The following is a 17,917-nucleotide window of genomic DNA, read 5'->3' as shown; positions in this document are numbered from 1 at the left end:
AAATCAGAATGCTTCCATATCTTTGTAGGCTTCTTTAAGAGCAGCTAAAATGCAAAATTCCAGTAACTTTAGCCTTCTGTGCTGAATACTCTCAAATAGGTTTCAGAGGAGGAATAGGTTTACCACTTTCTTCCTGGTTTTTAGGCCTTGTGCTGAATATCTGCCTTTCTAGAACATCAACATCTTGTGTAGTAGTAGATATAAACTTAAGAATAGTGCAGTTCTTCTCTCCCAGAAACCCCACTGTCCACATAATTTGCGTGTGACTGACTGACTGGGAGACATTCAGTGCACACCAGTGAAGTTATTGGAATTTGATACTCTACCTATGCGGGTCAGCTTTAAATGGAGGTATAAAATAAAGGACGTCTAAGCTTTCATCTTTTTAGTTTCCCTAATGATCTTGGTTCTTACCATGTCACCTCTTTTAACTTTGTTCAAGTGAGTGCCACAGAACACTGGACAGCTACAACTTGGTGCGGTTAAATTCATCGTGTTCATAGTATTTCCTGTTGATAGTATAGGGAACATCACAAATACTGCAATAAAGTGAAACACTTCGGTGTGATAAGTGTCTGTCTTTTCAGAAAAATTGTAGTTGCTCTATCCCTGATAACAAATGATAGAGTTCAGCCCTACGGAATTCACTGTACTAAAAGTAAACCCAGTATTGAATAACGTGTGTTACAAACTTGGTCAAAATACTAATTCATAACAAAGCTTAGAGAATACTTCTCTTGGTTTCATTGCTAAGAGTACAATAAGATTTTTGCAAGTTTCCTCCTCTCAAGACTGTAGATGCTATATTCCATGCAGAAGTCCCTAGTAAATGCAGTACTACAGTAACTAGTAAGGATATATACAGTTGGATGCTGATGAACCTTAACTCTGTCGTCTTGTGCATATATTTTAAATTATGATTTAATTTGTCGTAATTTGTCAAATACTGATGGGGATTTCTTGACTAGCCTTAGACTTACCTTCTCTGGGTTGAGAAAATACTTTATATATAGGCCCTGATTCCGCAAAGCACTTAGTGCGTTAAGTCTCAGTGATGTCAGCGGAACTTGTTTTGCTGAATCGATCAGACCTTAGTAAATAGGTCACAATTTTTACATGCCTTGTTTGAATTCAGAGATTTTTTTTTTCCCCCAGTACAATAATAAAAAGTGCTGACTTTATCTTTGTTTGGATACAGTATATCTACATTGAATTCCCTATAGATATGGTGACTTTTTGATACAGTTTATTCTTCGTGGGAATAAGTCTACTCCGGGAGAAAGCATCACAAATAACTCTTGTAGGGGCAAAGAAAAGCTCTTCCACTGAGCTTGACTGAGGAACGTGCAGTTTTTAGCTGTCTAAAATCAGGATTCACATATCAAGAAAATTAATAACAAATATTTACAAAACGCAAAACAAGCCTGTGAACATTCTGCCACAAAATGGAGGCAAAGAACAGGGTAGGGTTCAAAAAGGGATGAGACACTTAGAACCGGGTCTGGCAAACATGTTGCTTAATGTTGCACATGTGAATAGTCTGCTGCTTCATAGAGTTTAATGCTAGAAGTAATTGTGCCTAGATGTATAATTTTGCACTATACGGTACTAGAATGAATTTTGTTTGATCGGACCCAGGGGATCCAGATTGCTTTGCAGGACTGACCTGTCCTGCTTTATCACTCCCCCAAACTTTCTGTCAGCTGCAAATTTTGTCAGGAGTGATTTTTGTTTACTTCCAGTCAACTGATTAAAATGTTGAATAGCAGCAGGTCTAGGACCGATCCCTGCAGAATTCTACTAGAAACAGGTTTGTTTGATAATGATTCCCACTGATGTGACTGCTCCTGGAGATGTCAGTTAGTCAGTTCTTGTCTGCAGTGGTGTTGCAGCCATGTCAATCCCAAGATATTAGCGAGACAGAGTGGGTGAGATAATATCATTTATTGGACCAACTTCTGTTGGTGAGAGAGACGAGCTTTCGAGCTTACACACCATTCTTCTTGGTGTCAGAAATGTATTCCAAACCTGAAGACTAGCTCTGTGTAGGGTCGAAAGCTTCTCACCCACAGAAGTTGGTTCAATAAAAGATATTGCCTCACCCTCTTAGCCAATTCTTAGTCCATTTAAGTTGTGCTCTATTGATACAGAAGTGTTAATTTTTTATTTAGAATGTTGTGTGGTACTAAGTCAAACAGCTTACAAAAGTCTAGGCATATTACATCAGTTACGTTTATCAAACATCTTTGTAACTTCAAAGAACGACAGAGGTTTATCAGAGAAACCTGATTTTCCATAAAACCATATTGGTTGGTATTAATTATATTCCTGTTCTTAATTCCTTATGAATTGGGAAAATTTTCCCTCCACTGCACAAGTGGTCAGAACAGATTTGCCCTTGGAATCGATGAATCCCACAATACCTTTAAATTATTATGCCTGTGAGTGAGATCATGTTAACTAGTCTACAGTTACTGAGGTCATTCTGGTTGCCCTTTTTGAATACTGGCACAAGATCAGCACTCTTCCATTCTTCTTGAATTTCCAGTTACTCTAACTTCTTATAAATCTTAATCAGTGGGTTAGAGATCTCCGTGGCCAACTTTTCAGGACACTTGGGTGCAAGTTATCCCAAGATTTTGATTTAACAATGTTTATCCCTAGCAGATGTAGTTTAACTTCCTCCTTAATTACGAATAGACATGGAAGTACTTCATCAAACTCTTGTGATGAGACTACGTTGTCGTGCTTCTTTCCAAATACAAAAGGGAAATATTTCCTGAACACTCCTGCCTTTCTTGTATCATAATTGTTTTACCCATCTCCATTTAGTAACAGGTTTGTACCTTTACTACGCGTGGCATACTCAGTGTATCATCCAGACTAATGAGAATCTGTCACCGCTGTCCTCTAACCTGGGGGTGCCCTTTACAAAGCTTTGGTGCTGTAGCCTCCAGTCTGGACTGCTCACAAACAGCCTCCGGTGTGCAAGTCACTCCCAGCTAGGTCTCGGCCAGCCACACCTTTGTTCTTGCAGTATAAGCAAAGCTGGTGAGGTGACCCCAACAAATTCCTAGTATTTCCCCGCCCTGCCCCCCCTTTCCAGAAATGTATGTCTTGTATTGCCCAGCCCTCTCCCTGACAATACAAATTCATCTCGAGTCTCTCCTTCTTTCTTGTTACCCAAATAGAGTTTCGCAGACACTTCAATTTAAACACACTGGATTAGATCAAACAAGTTTATTAACTACAAAGATTTTAAGGGACTGCAGGTCATGAGGCATGAGTCGGAAAGGTGACAAGAGAGGTCAAGATAAAGCACAAGTGTTGCTCAAGTTAAAAAACGCTGTTAAATTCGAAATGAAGTTTTTCTTACCATATGCTCTCAGCAGTCTTGCTGACCAAACTTCTTAAGTGAGGACCCCTTCTTCAGCTTAGTTGGTGCTTCCTTTGTCTCTTCTAGTGCAGTGAGTGGATGGATGGAGTGAGAGGGAGGAGGGGGTGCCTGGGAGTTTTTGTTGCTCCTTTTTTATAGTGTCAGTCCCACCCCTGGGAAAACATTCCCAGCTGACAAAAAGTCTATCGGGAAAAGATTTTCCCTGCTGCTTTTCCTCTCTTTTTTGGAGGTTTTTTTCTTCCTGCTTGATGACTGCTTGTTGCTTAAATGCAAATTAAGCAGAGCACACATTCCTTTAAGACAGTCCTGTTTGCCAGCTTGTGCTGTAGGTTTGCAATATGAATTAACATTATACAGGGAAATCTTCTAACTTCAGAGACAATGTTACCATGCATTTTATCAGGGCAGTATTGACCAGTAAACTCTATGTTTTCAGGTTTCAGAGTAGCAGCCGTATTAGTCTATATTCACAAAAAGAAAAGGAATACTTGAGCATAAATTTGTTAGTCTCTAAGGTGCCACAAGTACTCCTTTTCTTTTTATACATTTTCAGATGATGCCTCACAAGGCATGCTCGGTACATAGATTATTACAGCAGTCTCTAGGGTGTGGACATGGGTACATTCTCTTACAGAAGGATTTCTTTTGTCCCTAACGATCTTCACAATCTTCTCCTTATTGTCTGTAACCATGCCACTTGTGAGACTCTCACTGATGTCTTTAGTGCCCCATATAAATTTTTACATTTCGTAACTTACGCCTTCTATCCTTTTTTTTTTTTTGTTCTTCTGTGTCTTATGTTGCTTTTTATTTGTAATTGCTGCCAGTTGAGGTCAGTGGGTCTACCCACATGAATATGGTTCTGCATATGAGTTTTCGGGATCTGGGCGTTCACGTTGACAGTATGAATATTTGCGCTTATACTAAATCTGCAAGGGGATCTGAAATCTCTTGTTTCAGGATATAAGGCAACCACTATCTGTGTGGGATTAGGAAGCATCATCCCGCTTCCACTTCTCCTCACTTCCCATGGGCATGTAACAAAATTATCCATAATGTGGGTTTTAAGCTTTCCTCCTTAGCCTTTGGTGCTGCCTGCTGTCGTAGAGGACAGATACTGGACTCCAAGACCATTGGCTTTGATCTGCCGTGGTATTTGCTGTGTTAGAGGGTGCAAGTTAGGATATCCCCTTTTTCCTATTAAGGTAATCTGAGGTAACACTAATATTCATCTTGTTCTCTTCTAGGAAGACGATGTAAACCACTCGAACTCGAAAATGGCAGGGCTGATGTAACGGATCTCCGGTTTGGTGCAAGAGCAGACTTCTCCTGTGATGAAGGGTGAGTGGCAAATTGCTTCTTTGGACTAATTAATAGAAGCTAGACTGGTGTAAAACTGCTGTTGAAGTCTGGCAAAATGAGACAAGCAAGCCTGCGTAACTTCAAGAACATAAGTGAGTGGTGTGCTATAAATCTGTATCCATGGGCTGGGGCCCTTGTTAAGAATTACACCTGCGATTTTCAAAGGAGTTGAAGGAAGATAGCCACCCAGCTATGGTTGTCATTCAGTGGGAGATGGGCATCTAACTCGCTCAGGTGCTTTTGAAGATGGCAGCCTAGAGCCCTCAGGAGATCCTCCAGCAGGGGTTGGGTTATGATATTGAGAGTCCCACCTCAGGGGTCATGTGGCACTTACTGACCCGTGCCATCTCTCCCTTGTTACAGGGGTTTCTGTGAGGGTGCTGGGAGCTAGTGGGAGAATATTGCCCATAAAATGCTGCACCAGGTAGAGGCAGACCTCTTCCTGCTCTACAATAGCGAATATTTGTCTGTCTCTCCCTTAGAGATGTCGGTATTCCCCAGGATAGCATCAAGTGCAGTTGTTGCTTTTGTCCATATGGGTTATGTTGCCAGGCCTTGGGGAATCAAAAATAGCTTGTGACTTCCTTGCGCTGAGCAGGTGTGCTTTGGATTTTTGAGGTCTCAGAGTTGAAGGCCAGAAGGGACCACCTGATCCTCCAGTCTGACCTCCTGTATATCACAGGCCACTAACACTTCCCAGAGACCCACATACTAAACTCAACCAAAATGTAGTCTAAAATACTACAGCCCACAGGAGCTCAGGTTGTCTTTGGGTGTAATTCTATTTTACAAACTAGCAGCTGCTTGGGCCCATCTGTGCGCGCGCGTGCTCTCTCACTGTTCCCTCCCTTCACAGGAGATTGATTTCTTCAAGTTCTTTCACTTCAATTTAATCGAATGCTAAGTGTGTTCTGTAGTGACGACCAAGTGTAAGCTTTGTCAGTATGTTGCAACTTTGTGTGCTGGGTTTAGCTGGACTTTCAGCTCAATGGACTTGGAAATGCAGTGCTTTTGGCTAAGCCCTCAAGGGTTAACACATAGTTATTAATGTAGCCTCACACTCTACAAGGCAGCACAAACGGAGGGAGGAGACACAGCATGGCAGAGAGAGACCATCTCTCTCGCACGCACGCACGTGAGAGAGAGACACATGTGTGAATTGCCCCTTTAAGTTCGCTGACCCCAGTTTAAGTACATTGCCTTTTTAAGTAGATCAGCAAGTTGACAGCATTTGATGGCAGCAAGCTCCCTCTGTCCTGAGCCCTGTCGTGTTCTCCCCCACCTCTCTGAGGAGAAGGGGTACAGCGGGAGGAGGACACCCTGACATTAGCACCCTTCTTCCCCCTCCACCCCCACACAGCAAGCAGGAGGCTCCCGGGAGCAACTTCAAGGCAGAGGACAGGAGCAGCACAGGGCAGTGGGGGGAGGGATGGCTGAACTGCCTGACAATTGATAGCCTGCTGGGCGGCTGCCACACAGGGAACTTAGGGAAGCTGATGGGGCGGGGCGGCTGCCGGTCTACCCTGGTTCTAAGCGCCCACCAGCTAGCTCCAACGGGCTGCTCTTTCTGCAAGCAGTGGACAAAGCAGGCGGCTGGCAAACAACCTTCTAAGGGAGCGTTGAGCAACTTTAAACAAGCATGTTCCCTAATTGATCAGCAACGAAACAATGTTAACTGGGACGATGTTAAGTGAGGCGTTACTGTAGCTGTACCGACGTAGATGTGTACTGTAGACCTGGCCTTCGTGTTCCTTGGTCCTGTGGTGTTAGATGTATCCCTTTTTCAATGGTTTGTCTCCACCTACTGGCAGAAAGAAACCCTGCTCCATCTTTCTGGACGGGGCACGAGTTCTTTGCTTCCATGAGTCACAAACTTGAACCTTTTTTCTTTAGGTACAGATTAATTGGACAGACTTTTGCCCAGTGTGTGATTGTGGGAAATGGAGTTGATTGGAATACGGAGGTTCCACTTTGCCAAGGTAAAGCAATTTAATGGTTTTAAGAACAGTTCACGTCTGGAGATGATGCAGCATAGCTGGCGCTTCAGAGGAGTCTCTGTTCTTCCTTTGGCATTTAATCCAAATGACAGTTTTGTTGTGGGGAGGAATGAAATCGTACTGTGCTTCGCCATGGTGTTTAGATGACTCCTACAGAAACTTTTTTTTTTTTTTTGGTACCTTTTAGATTATTCACCTGGCTCTGTTTAATATGCACAATCCAACAGGCCTCATGTCTCCTCTTCACTATTGTATCTGTGTAATCCTCCTGGTCACTAAGTAAAAGGCATGATAATGACTTCAAGAAGTTTTGATGCTTCCCAAATGTGACTATCCACTTAAAATCTGAGGCTCTTTTGGAGTGAATCACAATTAATTTGCCTCTACCTTAATTTGATCTCTTGAATGCTTTCTGGGCTTGGTCTATCAATGATGCTGCTGATGTCCAGTCTAGAATCAGCTGCTGCTAAAAGAACTGTTCTAGCTTAGTTTTCTTCTGGTGGAACAATACTACATCTCGAGATGCCGGGCAAGAGGTTCTGGCTCCTTGAGGCTAATGTTGGGAAGGAGCGCGCTCTGCTAAGGTCATCTTCCAGAGTTGGTGTTTTATGGAGCATCCTCCTTGAGCAATGGACGTACTGGGTTGGGTCAAGCCTAAAAGCAGACAAACCTTCAGAATCTGAAAGGGGTATTGCTTCAAATGTTAAAACGGAATGTTAAGTACGCTTCCAAATGGCTAAATAGCTTTTTGGGGGGATCTGAGACAACTTTCTTAGTGAAAACTCTCTTTGGTTCACCTTCAGTGGAAACTTTAATTTTCATGTTGACATTCTTTGCTTCAGCAATACCTTGTCCTCCACCTCCTGGTATCACCCAGGGATCCCATAATGGTCAGAGTGGAGAAGAGTTTTCCTTTGGCTCAGCAGTAACTTACAAATGTGACCCGGGCTTGTCTCTTATTGGAGAGGCCTCCATTCATTGTACAACGAAAGATCATTTCAATGGAGAGTGGAGTGGGCCTGCCCCTGAATGCAAAGGTTAGTAGCGTCTGTTTTTTATCCCCTTCTTATTCTACGATCACCTTCCAAGAAAAACTCTATTTTGATTGCTGAGGAAATTCAGTTAGTGCTTTGTCCCCCTAAATACGTATCATGAAAACTAGTTACTGTTGGAAAACTAAAGAATGACTGACACTTCATGAATCATTCCTGGAAAGAATTTTTGCCTCTAATACATCCTGTGGTTTTTTGTCTCCCCTCAGTGTTCCAAGCTTGAAGTTAATTCTCAGGTCACAAACAGTTGATAAACTCTTAAACTAAGGTTTTGCTTTTATGCCAGTATCCTTCAACTCAAGTGCTAAAGGGAAGTGGACGGAAAGAGAGAGGCTTACAAGCAGGATTGTTTGGCAAGCCTCTTTTTCAGAACTCTCCGGGAGGGCTCCTTGGCAGTGAAGGCTCAGGCTTCTGTGAGTTCATATCACAGCCATAAAGTTCTTCGGAGGGAGAAATAAAGGTCATTGTACAATCCTCATTTTAGTGACGGCAGTGCTCCTGCACACTGTTGCATTTAGCTAACAATGCATTTATGTACTTGGTATTCAAGCAAGTGCAACAACTTGGTTTTATTCTTTCTGAGTTACCCAGCCTAACAGCTGGGATTGAGGCTTTTTCAGAGGCATTAGGGTAGGTTGGTCATCTTGCTACTTAATAATAACTCCTCCAAAAGCAGGGAAGTTCAGTTCCAGAATGTCATTGTATGTACATCTCTTCTAGTGTGACCCAAATTCCGGATGGCGTCGTACAGCGATGATGTTTAACTCATGCAGTTTAGTGGAGGGTGGGGGAAGGGGCGGGATAGCCATACAGTTGGGTGCTGTCGTGTTTGTAGACTAACATCTTTTTAAAGGAAAAGATCCAGAGTTGTCTAACTTTATTTTGAAATACATTTTGGTACCTGCTGTGGTCAAGTATCAGGGCGTTTTCGTCTTTCCTCTAATTCTCCCACACGCCCCCATCTCCCCACACACACTAAATGCTTCCTGTGCCAAACGTTCTTATGCTGGTACTTTTAATTTTCAGTGGTCAAGTGTCCTGAGCCAGAAGTTAAAAATGGAAGAAAGCAATCTGGGTTTGGACCTGACTATTCATATGGAAACGCCGTAATATTTGCATGTGATTCTGGCTACACTCTGCATGGTAGCAGTTCAGTTAGATGTGAAGCTAACAATTCTTGGGTTCCATCTTTGCCAACTTGTCTACGTAAGTATAAGCAGTTGTGTTGAACCTTTTATATGCTGATGTTTAGCAACGTTAAAATGATGTAAAGTTTGAGTGTCTGTGTCCCCTTTTTGTCATCGGCATAACACATACTACACCTACAGCTCCCCTCCAGGAGGAACAAAAGATACTTCTGGTGAGTTGGAAGAACTTTTGGCTATTTAAAGCTTCCAGTTTTTTAGCATGTAGTTTCTACAAGACTGAAAATGGCAGTGTGAAATTCACGAAGTACATTTCATCTCTAAGTTCTGGAGCAGCCTGCGTGTTGGCATGTGGCTGGGTGGCTGATGTGGAACCACACTTCTGCTAGCCTTCAGCCCCTGGGAGTGCTTTTGCCCGGGAGAAGGCTCATTGGAATGGCTTCTGCCTTGGAGGCTAAACTCTGTCCCGTATCGTGAGATAGCGTTAATACCCAGTGCCTGCTGCTGTAGGATGAGGAATGTCTCCTGTCGTAGTTGGAGGTAGGCTAGGGAAAAGAAAAAGCCACTTTGAACAGGAGGTAAAGGTGCAGCTTCTTTGCTTTACCAGTTTCTGTAAAACAAAGTTTGGGGTATAAGACTCCTAAAGATTATAAAATGAGCCAGATCCCCTGTTACAGCCTTAGGTTTGTGACTGTACAGAAATAGATTAAATTTTTTTTATTAAAGCTAACGTTACAAAGATCTAATGCACACGTTAAGAAGAGTGTCTGTACATCTGGGTATAATGCTTAAATTATCCAAAAGTACAAAATTTGTACCTTAGGACTTTGAAACCATATAGTACATAATCGACAGTATCCGAGATTACGGTTGTTAAATTCAGTGATACGGTTAAGGTATTAGCATCCAATTATGCAGGTACATAACTCATAAAAAGTTATACTAAGAGTATCCTATGGAAAGCAAATATAGCAACGAGTTAATATTGTCCCTTGGTAATTGAGAATTTAGGATCGGTTGGCTGTTAGAAAATACAATACAGTATGTCGGGAAGTATTTCAGTTACTTTCCCCACTTTGCTTCTCATTAGCACTTGTCCTCATGCCTGTCATGCAGTTTCCATGCATCACATGAGAAATATGAAAGTTACCTGTCTCAGAGATAATGCCAGACATGTTTCGTGTACTCTTCTATAGATTGCTCCCTTGGTGGTCTTTGCCTGTATGTCACCTTCTTTCACGTCAGTCTGTGTGGTAGCAACCCTCTCTCTGAGCCTGTGCTGCGTTAGATCATAAAACCTGTGAGGTGGAGCAATGTCTTGTTTTGCACAATGTACTTACCTTACGTTACCATACACGCTCAGGGTGATGTATACATGGTAAATGATGTAAAATTTTAATGTACTATAGTTTTGTATCAAGCCCATTCAATAAACTAGCTTCAAGGCTCTAATGAAAACAAGTACCTCCAAATTGTCCCCAATAAAATCATTTGTGGCTTCTCAAAAACTAGTATTCTGTTACAACAGACTACTGAATATCTTTCATAGTTAACTTTTTCCCTTCCTTGCCTGTCTCTCTTGCTAGGCACTTGTGATTCTCCTCCACGGTTGCATTTTGCTGAGCTGCCTGGGGTCGTGAACAATTCCTATCCTGTTGGGACCAAACTGCAATACTCCTGTCGCCCAGGATACATTTTGAGCTCTGGAAAGTCTCCTTTTGTTACATGTCTTGAAAATTCAAAATGGTCAGTAGACCCTGAGTTTTGTGAAGGTGAGTACCTTTGTTGCTTTTCCATTTCAATTGATGTGCAAGCCATCTTTTATTGGGTAAGTGGTTCACAGTTCAACACTGGTATCCATAAACACTTTCTCAATACATTTTGGACAGTTCTTTGTTATATTAGTGGTTGACTTAAAAAAAAAAATCAGAATGCTTCCATATCTTTGTAGGCTTCTTTAAGAGCAGCTAAAATGCAAAATTCCAGTAACTTTAGCCTTCTGTGCTGAATACTCTCAAATAGGTTTCAGAGGAGGAATAGGTTTACCACTTTCTTCTTGGTTTTTAGGCCTTGTGCTGAATATCTGCCTTTCTAGAACATCAACATCTTGTGTAGTAGTAGATATAAACTTAAGAATAGTGCAGTTCTTCTCTCCCAGAAACCCCACTGTCCGCATAATTTGCGTGTGACTGACTGGGAGACATTCAGTGCACACCAGTGAAGTTATTGGAATTTGATACTCTACCTATGCGGGTCAGCTTTAAATGGAGGTATAAAATAAAGGACGTCTAAGCTTTCATCTATTTAGTTTCCCTAATGATCTTGGTTCTTACCATGTCACCTCTTTTAACTTTGTTCAAGTGAGTGCCACAGAACACTGGACAGCTACAACTTGGTGCGGTTAAATTCATCGTGTTCATAGTATTTCCTGTTGATAGTATAGGGAACATCACAAATACTGCAATAAAGTGAAACACTTCGGTGTGATAAGTGTCTGTCTTTTCGGAAAAATTGTAGTTGCTCTATCCCTGATAACAAATGATAGAGTTCAGCCCTACGGAATTCACTGTACTAAAAGTAAACCCAGTATTGAATAACGTGTGTTACAAACTTGGTCAAAATACTAATTCATAACAAAGCTTAGAGAATACTTCTCTTGGTTTCATTGCTAAGAGTACAATAAGATTTTTGCAAGTTTTCTCCTCTCAAGACTATAGATGCTATATTCCATGCAGAAGTCCCTAGTAAATGCAGTACTACAGTAACTAGTAAGGATATATACAGTTGGATGCTGATGAACCTTAACTCTGTCGTCTTGTGCATATATTTTAAATTATGATTTAATTTGTCGTAATTTGTCAAATACTGATGGGGATTTCTTGACTAGCCTTAGACTTACCCTCTCTGGGTTGAGAAAATACTTTATATATAGGCCCTGATTCCGCAAAGCACTTAGTGCGTTCTTAAGTCTCAGTGATGTCAGCGGAACTTGTTTTGCTGAATCGATCAGACCTTAGTAAATAGGTCACAATTTTTACATGCCTTGTCTGAATTCAGAGATTTTTTTTTCCCCCAGTACAATAATAAAAAGTGCTGACTTTATCTTTGTTTGGATACAGTATATCTACATTGAATTCCCTATAGATATGGTGACTTTTTGATACAGTTTATTCTTCGTGGGAATAAGTCTACTCCGGGAGAAAGCATCACAAGTAACTCTTGTAGGGACAAAGAAAAGCTCTTCCACTGAGCTTGACTGAGGAACGTGCAGTTTTTAGCTGTCTAAAATCAGGATTCACGTATCAAGAAAATTAAAAACAAATATTTACAAAACGCAAAACAAGCCTGTGAACATTCTGCCACAAAATGGAGGCAAAGAACAGGGTAGGGTTCAAAAAGGGATGAGACACTTAGAACCGGGTCTGGCAAACATGTTGCTTAATGTTGCACATGTGAATAGTCTGCTGCTTCATAGAGTTTAATGCTAGAAGTAATTGTGCCTAGATGTATAATTTTGCACTATACGGTACTAGAATGAATTTTGTTTGAACGGACCCAGGGGATCCAGATTGCTTTGCAGGACTGCTCTGTCCTGCTTTATCACTCCCCCAAACTTTCTGTCAGCTGCAAATTTTGTCAGGAGTGATTTTTGTTTACTTCCAGTCAACTGATTAAAACGTTGAATAGCAGCAGGTCTAGGACCGATCCCTGCAGAATTCTACTAGAAACAGGTTTGTTTGATAATGATTCCCACTGATGTGACTGCTCCTGGAGATGTCAGTTAGTCAGTTCTTGTCTGCAGTGGTGTTGCAGCGGTGTCAATCCCAAGATATTAGCGAGACAAAGTGGGTGAGATAATATCATTTATTGGACCAACTTCTGTTGGTGAGAGAGCTTTCGAGCTTACACACCATTCTTCTTGGTGTCAGAAATGTATTCCAAACCTGAAGACTAGCTCTGTGTAGGGTCGAAAGCTTCTCACCCAGAGAAGTTGGTTCAATAAAAGATATTGCCTCACCCTCTTAGCCAATTCTTAGTCCATTTAAGTTGTGCTCTATTGATACAGAAGTGTTAATTTTTTATTTAGAATGTTGTGTGGTACTAAGTCAAACAGCTTACAAAAGTCTAGGCATATTACATCAGTTACGTTTATCAAACATCTTTGTAACTTCAAAGAACGACAGAGGTTTATCAGAGAAACCTGATTTTCCATAAAACCATATTGGTTGGTATTAATTATATTCCTGTTCTTAATTCCTTATGAATTGGGAAAATTTTCCCTCCACTGCACAAGTGGTCAGAACAGATTTGCCCTTGGAATCGATGAATCCCACAATACCTTTAAATTATTATGCCTGTGAGTGAGATCATGTTAACTAGTCTACAGTTACTGAGGTCATGCTGGTTGCCCTTTTTGAATACTGGCACAAGATCAGCGCTCTTCCATTCTTCCTGAATTTCCAGTTACTCTAACTTCTTATAAATCTTAATCAGTGGGTTAGAGATCTCCGTGGCCAACTTTTCAGGACACTTGGGTGCAAGTTATCCCAAGATATTGATTTAACAATGTTTATCCCTAGCAGATGTAGTTTAACTTCCTCCTTAATTACGAATAGACATGGAAGTACTTCATCAAACTCTTGTGATGAGACTACGTTGTCGTGCTTCTTTCCAAATACAAAAGGGAAATATTTCCTGAACACTCCTGCCTTTCTTGTATCATAATTGTTTTACCCATCTCCATTTAGTAACAGGTTTGTACCTTTACTACGCGTGGTATACTCGGTGTATCATCCAGACTAATGAGAATCTGTCACCGCTGTCCCCTAACCTGGGGGTGCCCTTTACAAAGCTTTGGTGCTGTAGCCTCCAGTCTGGACTGCTCACAAACAGCCTCCGGTGTGCAAGTCACTCCCAGCTAGGTCTCGGCCAGCCACACCTTTGTTCTTGCAGTATAAGCAAAGCTGGTGAGGTGACCCCAACAAATTCCTAGTATTTCCCCGCCCTGCCCCCCCTTTCCAGAAATGTATGTCTTGTATTGCCCAGCCCTCTCCCGGACAATACAAATTCATCTCGAGTCTCTCCTTCTTTCTTGTTACCCAAATAGAGTTTCATAAACACTTCAATTTAAACACACTGGATTAGATCAAACAAGTTTATTAACTACAAAGATTTTAAGGGACTGCAGGTCATGAGGCATGAGTCGGAAAGGTGACAAGAGAGGTCAAGATAAAGCACAAGTGGTGCTCAAGTTAAAAAATGCTGTTAAATTCGAAATGAAGTTTTTCTTACCATATGCTCTCAGCAGTCTTGCTGACCAAACTTCTTAAGTGAGGACCCCTTCTTCAGCTCAGTTGGTGCTTCCTTTGTCTCTTCTAGTGCAGTGAGTGGATGGCTGGAGTGAGAGGGAGGAGGGGGAGCCTGGGAGTTTTTGTTGCTCCTTTTTTATAGTGTCAGTCCCACCCCTGGGAAAACATTCCCAGCTGACAAAAAGTCTATCGGGAAAAGATTTTCCCTGCTGCTTTTCCTCTCTTTTTGGAGGTTTTTTTCTTCCTGCTTGATGACTGCTTGTTGCTTAAATGCAAATTAAGCAGAGCACACATTCCTTTGAGACAGTCCTGTTTGCCAGCTTGTGCTGTAGGTTTTTTAATATGAGTTAACATTATACAGGGAAATCTTCTAACTTCAGAGACAATGTTACCATGCACTTTATCAGGGCAGTATTGACCAGTAAACTCTATGTTTTCAGGTTTCAGAGTAGCAGCCGTATTAGTCTATATTCACAAAAAGAAAAGGAATACTTGAGGCACCTTAGAGACGAACAAATTTGAGCATAAATTGGTTAGTCTCTAAGGTGCCACAAGTACTCCTTTTCTTTTTATACATTTTCAGATGATGCCTCACAAGGCATGCTCGGTACATAGATTATTACAGCAGTCTCTAGGGTGTGGACATGGGTACATTCTCTTACAGAAGGATTTCTTTTGTCCCTAACGATCTTCACAATCTTCTCCTTATTGTCTGTAACCATGCCACTTGTGAGACTCTCACTGATGTCTTTAGTGCCCCATATAAATTTTTACATTTCGTAACTTACGCCTTCTATCCTTTTTTTTTTTTTTTCTTCTGTGTCTTATGTTGCTTTTTATTTGTAATTGCTGCCAGTTGAGGTGAGTGGGTCTACCCACATGAATATGGTTCTGCATATGAGTTTTCGGGATCTGGGCGTTCACGTTGACAGTATGAATATTTGCGCTTATACTAAACCTGCAAGGGGATCTGAAATCTCTTGTTTCAGGATATAAGGCAACCACTATCTGTGTGGGATTAGGAAGCATCATCCCGCTTCCACTTCTCCTCACTTCCCATGGGCATGTAACAAAATTATCCATAATGTGGGTTTTAAGCTTTCCTCCTTAGCCTTTGGTGCTGCCTGCTGTCGTAGAGGACAGATACTGGACTCCAAGACCATTGGCTTTGATCTGCCATGGTATTTGCTGTGTTAGAGGGTGCAAGTTAGGATATCCCCTTTTTCCTATTAAGGTAATCTGAGGTAACACTATTATTCGTCTTGTTCTCTTCTAGGAAGACGATGTAAACCACTCGAACTCGAAAATGGCAGGGGTGATGTAACGGATCTCCGGTTTGGTGCAAGAGCAGACTTCTCCTGTGATGAAGGGTGAGTGGCAAATTGCTTCTTTGGACTAATTAATAGAAGCTAGACTGGTGTAAAACTGCTGTTGAAGTCTGGCAAAATGAGACAAGCAAGCCTGCTTAACTTCAAGAACATAAGTGAGTGGTGTGCTATAAATCTGTATCCATGGGCTGGGGCCCTTGTTAAGAATTACACCTGCGATTTTCAAAGGAGTTGAAGGAAGATAGCCACCCAGCTATGGTTGTCATTCAGTGGGAGATGGGCATCTAACTCGCTCAGGTGCTTTTGAAGATGGCAGCCTAGAGCCCTCAGGAGATCCTCCAGCAGGGGTTGGGTTATGATATTGAGAGTCCCACCTCAGGGGTCATGTGGCACTTACTGACCCGTGCCATCTCTCCCTTGTTACAGGGGTTTCTGTGAGGGTGCGGGAGCTAGTGGCAGAATATTGCCCATAAAATGCAGCACCAGATAGAGGCAGACCTCTTCCTGCTCTACAATAGCAAATATTTGTCTGTCTCTCCCTTAGAGATGTCGGTATTCCCCAGGATAGCATCAAGTGCAGTTGTTGCTTTTGTCCATATGGGTTATGTTGCCAGGCCTTGGGGAATCAAAAATAGCTTGTGACTTCCTTGTGCTGAGCAGGTGTGTTTTGGATTTTTGAGGTCTCAGAGTTGAAGGCCAGAAGGGACCTCCCGATTCTCCAGTCTGACCTCCTGTATATCACAGTCCACTAACACTTCCCAGAGACCCACATACTAAACTCAACCAAAATGTAGTCTAAAATACTACAGCCCACAGGAGCTTAGACCATTATGTGCCATGGTCAGAGAACAGGAGGGCCTGAGGTGCACAAATTCCTCGGGTCCCTGTCATGGCAGGGAAATGTGGAAGTGAGATATATATTGAGATAATCCTGGCAATTGACTTGCACTCACATACTCCAGAGGAAGGCAAGAAAACCCCCAATGTCACTGCCAATGTGACCGGGGGGGAAATTTCTTAACAACCCCACATACTAGAGCTTGAGCATATAAGTCAAGCACTGAGGTGAGAGTGGTTGATGCCACCTCAGAGTCCTGGCCTTCCCCATCCAGTGTCCCATTTTCAGCCATGGCTATCCCTGATGGTTCAAAGGAAGGAGATAAAAGGAACCAACTCAGAATACGTTTGGTGTGGAATCCCTTCCTGACTGCTGCAGGTGCCTGGCTGAAATCGTGACGCGTGAGCCTTAGGAATGTAACACACACACTGGAAAAAAACCCTAGGGTTGCTGAGCCCTGCCATCACAAGCAACCCCATCATATAATTGCACGCATAAACCTGTCTGGCTCTCTCTCAAACTAAGTTAGTTGCCCCCACAACTACTATTGGATGACTGTTCCTGTACCTTACCTTTCCTATGGTTAGAAACCCTCTAATTTCCAGCCTGAAGTTGTTCATGGGCAGTTTTTACCCATTGTTCTTGTGGTAGCATTGTACTTAATTGAAATAGCTTGTGATACAGCATGGCCAGAGGGTAGTAGGAGAGTGTTAGAAGGGAGCCTTATTCCCTGTAGAAGGAAGAAAGTTCGCTATAGATTAATTAGAATGCCTGAAGCCAGTCACCTGATAAACCAGCCCCCCCCCCCCCCCCCGCCCAGCTTCAATCAGACAAGGAAAGGAGTTGAAGCAGAGTGGATGGATGTTGGAGCAGAGAGCAGTTTGGAGGGAAGCAGAGGAGAGTTTGGTGAAGTGCTGTGGTGGGCTAAGAAGACCAAGACCCTAGGTAAAGGGACACCTGGTTTGTGCAGAGGGAGGGCAGGAAGCCCCACAAGCTGAAGGGCAGGAGAGGGAAGTAGCTCAGAAGAAGAAACCACTAGTTTTAGTGGTTTACTGCTTTCCGTAGGGCCCCTGGGCTGGGACCTGGAGTAGAGGGCGGGTCCAGGTCCCTCCCTCTCCACTCCACTCCTCCTCTAGGACACTCGTGGGGCAGTTAATACCCCAGTTCAGGGGCGAGAAAGGGTGCCCTGAACCCTCCCGAAGAAGAGAGAGCGCGAGACCCATCAAAGTAGTGCCGGCAATTTGCCACAAGCTCTTCGCCCTCCCTGCTAGTTGAATGGATTGCGTTGCGGGGGCACACAAATGACAGGAATGCAGGTGTTGTGTCGAGTTTTGTTTTTCTGTATCACAACTTTAGGTGGCTTGTCCAAGCAGCAGAGATTGGACTCCCAAGGGATATTTGGGGTGGTGGGAGATGTCCAGGCCCAGTCTGAATTAGATGTATCTGAGCATGGGCAGGTAACTCCCTGGGGCAAGGCAGGCTCTCCTGC

The 17,917-nt window shown here is 42.6% G+C and overlaps 1 protein-coding gene across 2 annotated transcripts in view; it reads left to right on the top strand.

Annotated features, from left to right (window-relative positions):
- The window catches only part of LOC140901502 (complement receptor type 2-like), a 44,581-nt gene that overhangs the window by 12,467 nt on the left and 14,197 nt on the right, over window positions 1-17,917 (top strand). For both annotated transcript variants that reach the window (XM_073320435.1, XM_073320436.1), the window contains exons 8-13: window positions 4,645-4,738; window positions 6,653-6,738; window positions 7,599-7,793; window positions 8,835-9,014; window positions 10,540-10,725; window positions 15,539-15,632. In XM_073320435.1, coding sequence (XP_073176536.1) covers window positions 4,645-4,738; window positions 6,653-6,738; window positions 7,599-7,793; window positions 8,835-9,014; window positions 10,540-10,725; window positions 15,539-15,632 — 835 coding nt within the window. The remainder of the gene's footprint in view (window positions 1-4,644; window positions 4,739-6,652; window positions 6,739-7,598; window positions 7,794-8,834; window positions 9,015-10,539; window positions 10,726-15,538; window positions 15,633-17,917) is intronic.

Source organism: Lepidochelys kempii, chromosome 21 (genome assembly GCF_965140265.1).
Source record: "Lepidochelys kempii isolate rLepKem1 chromosome 21, rLepKem1.hap2, whole genome shotgun sequence".
In the NCBI taxonomy this organism is placed as follows: domain Eukaryota; kingdom Metazoa; phylum Chordata; order Testudines; family Cheloniidae; genus Lepidochelys; species Lepidochelys kempii.
The sequence above is the reverse complement of the archived record's forward strand: the minus strand, read 5'-3'. Positions and strand labels throughout refer to the sequence as shown.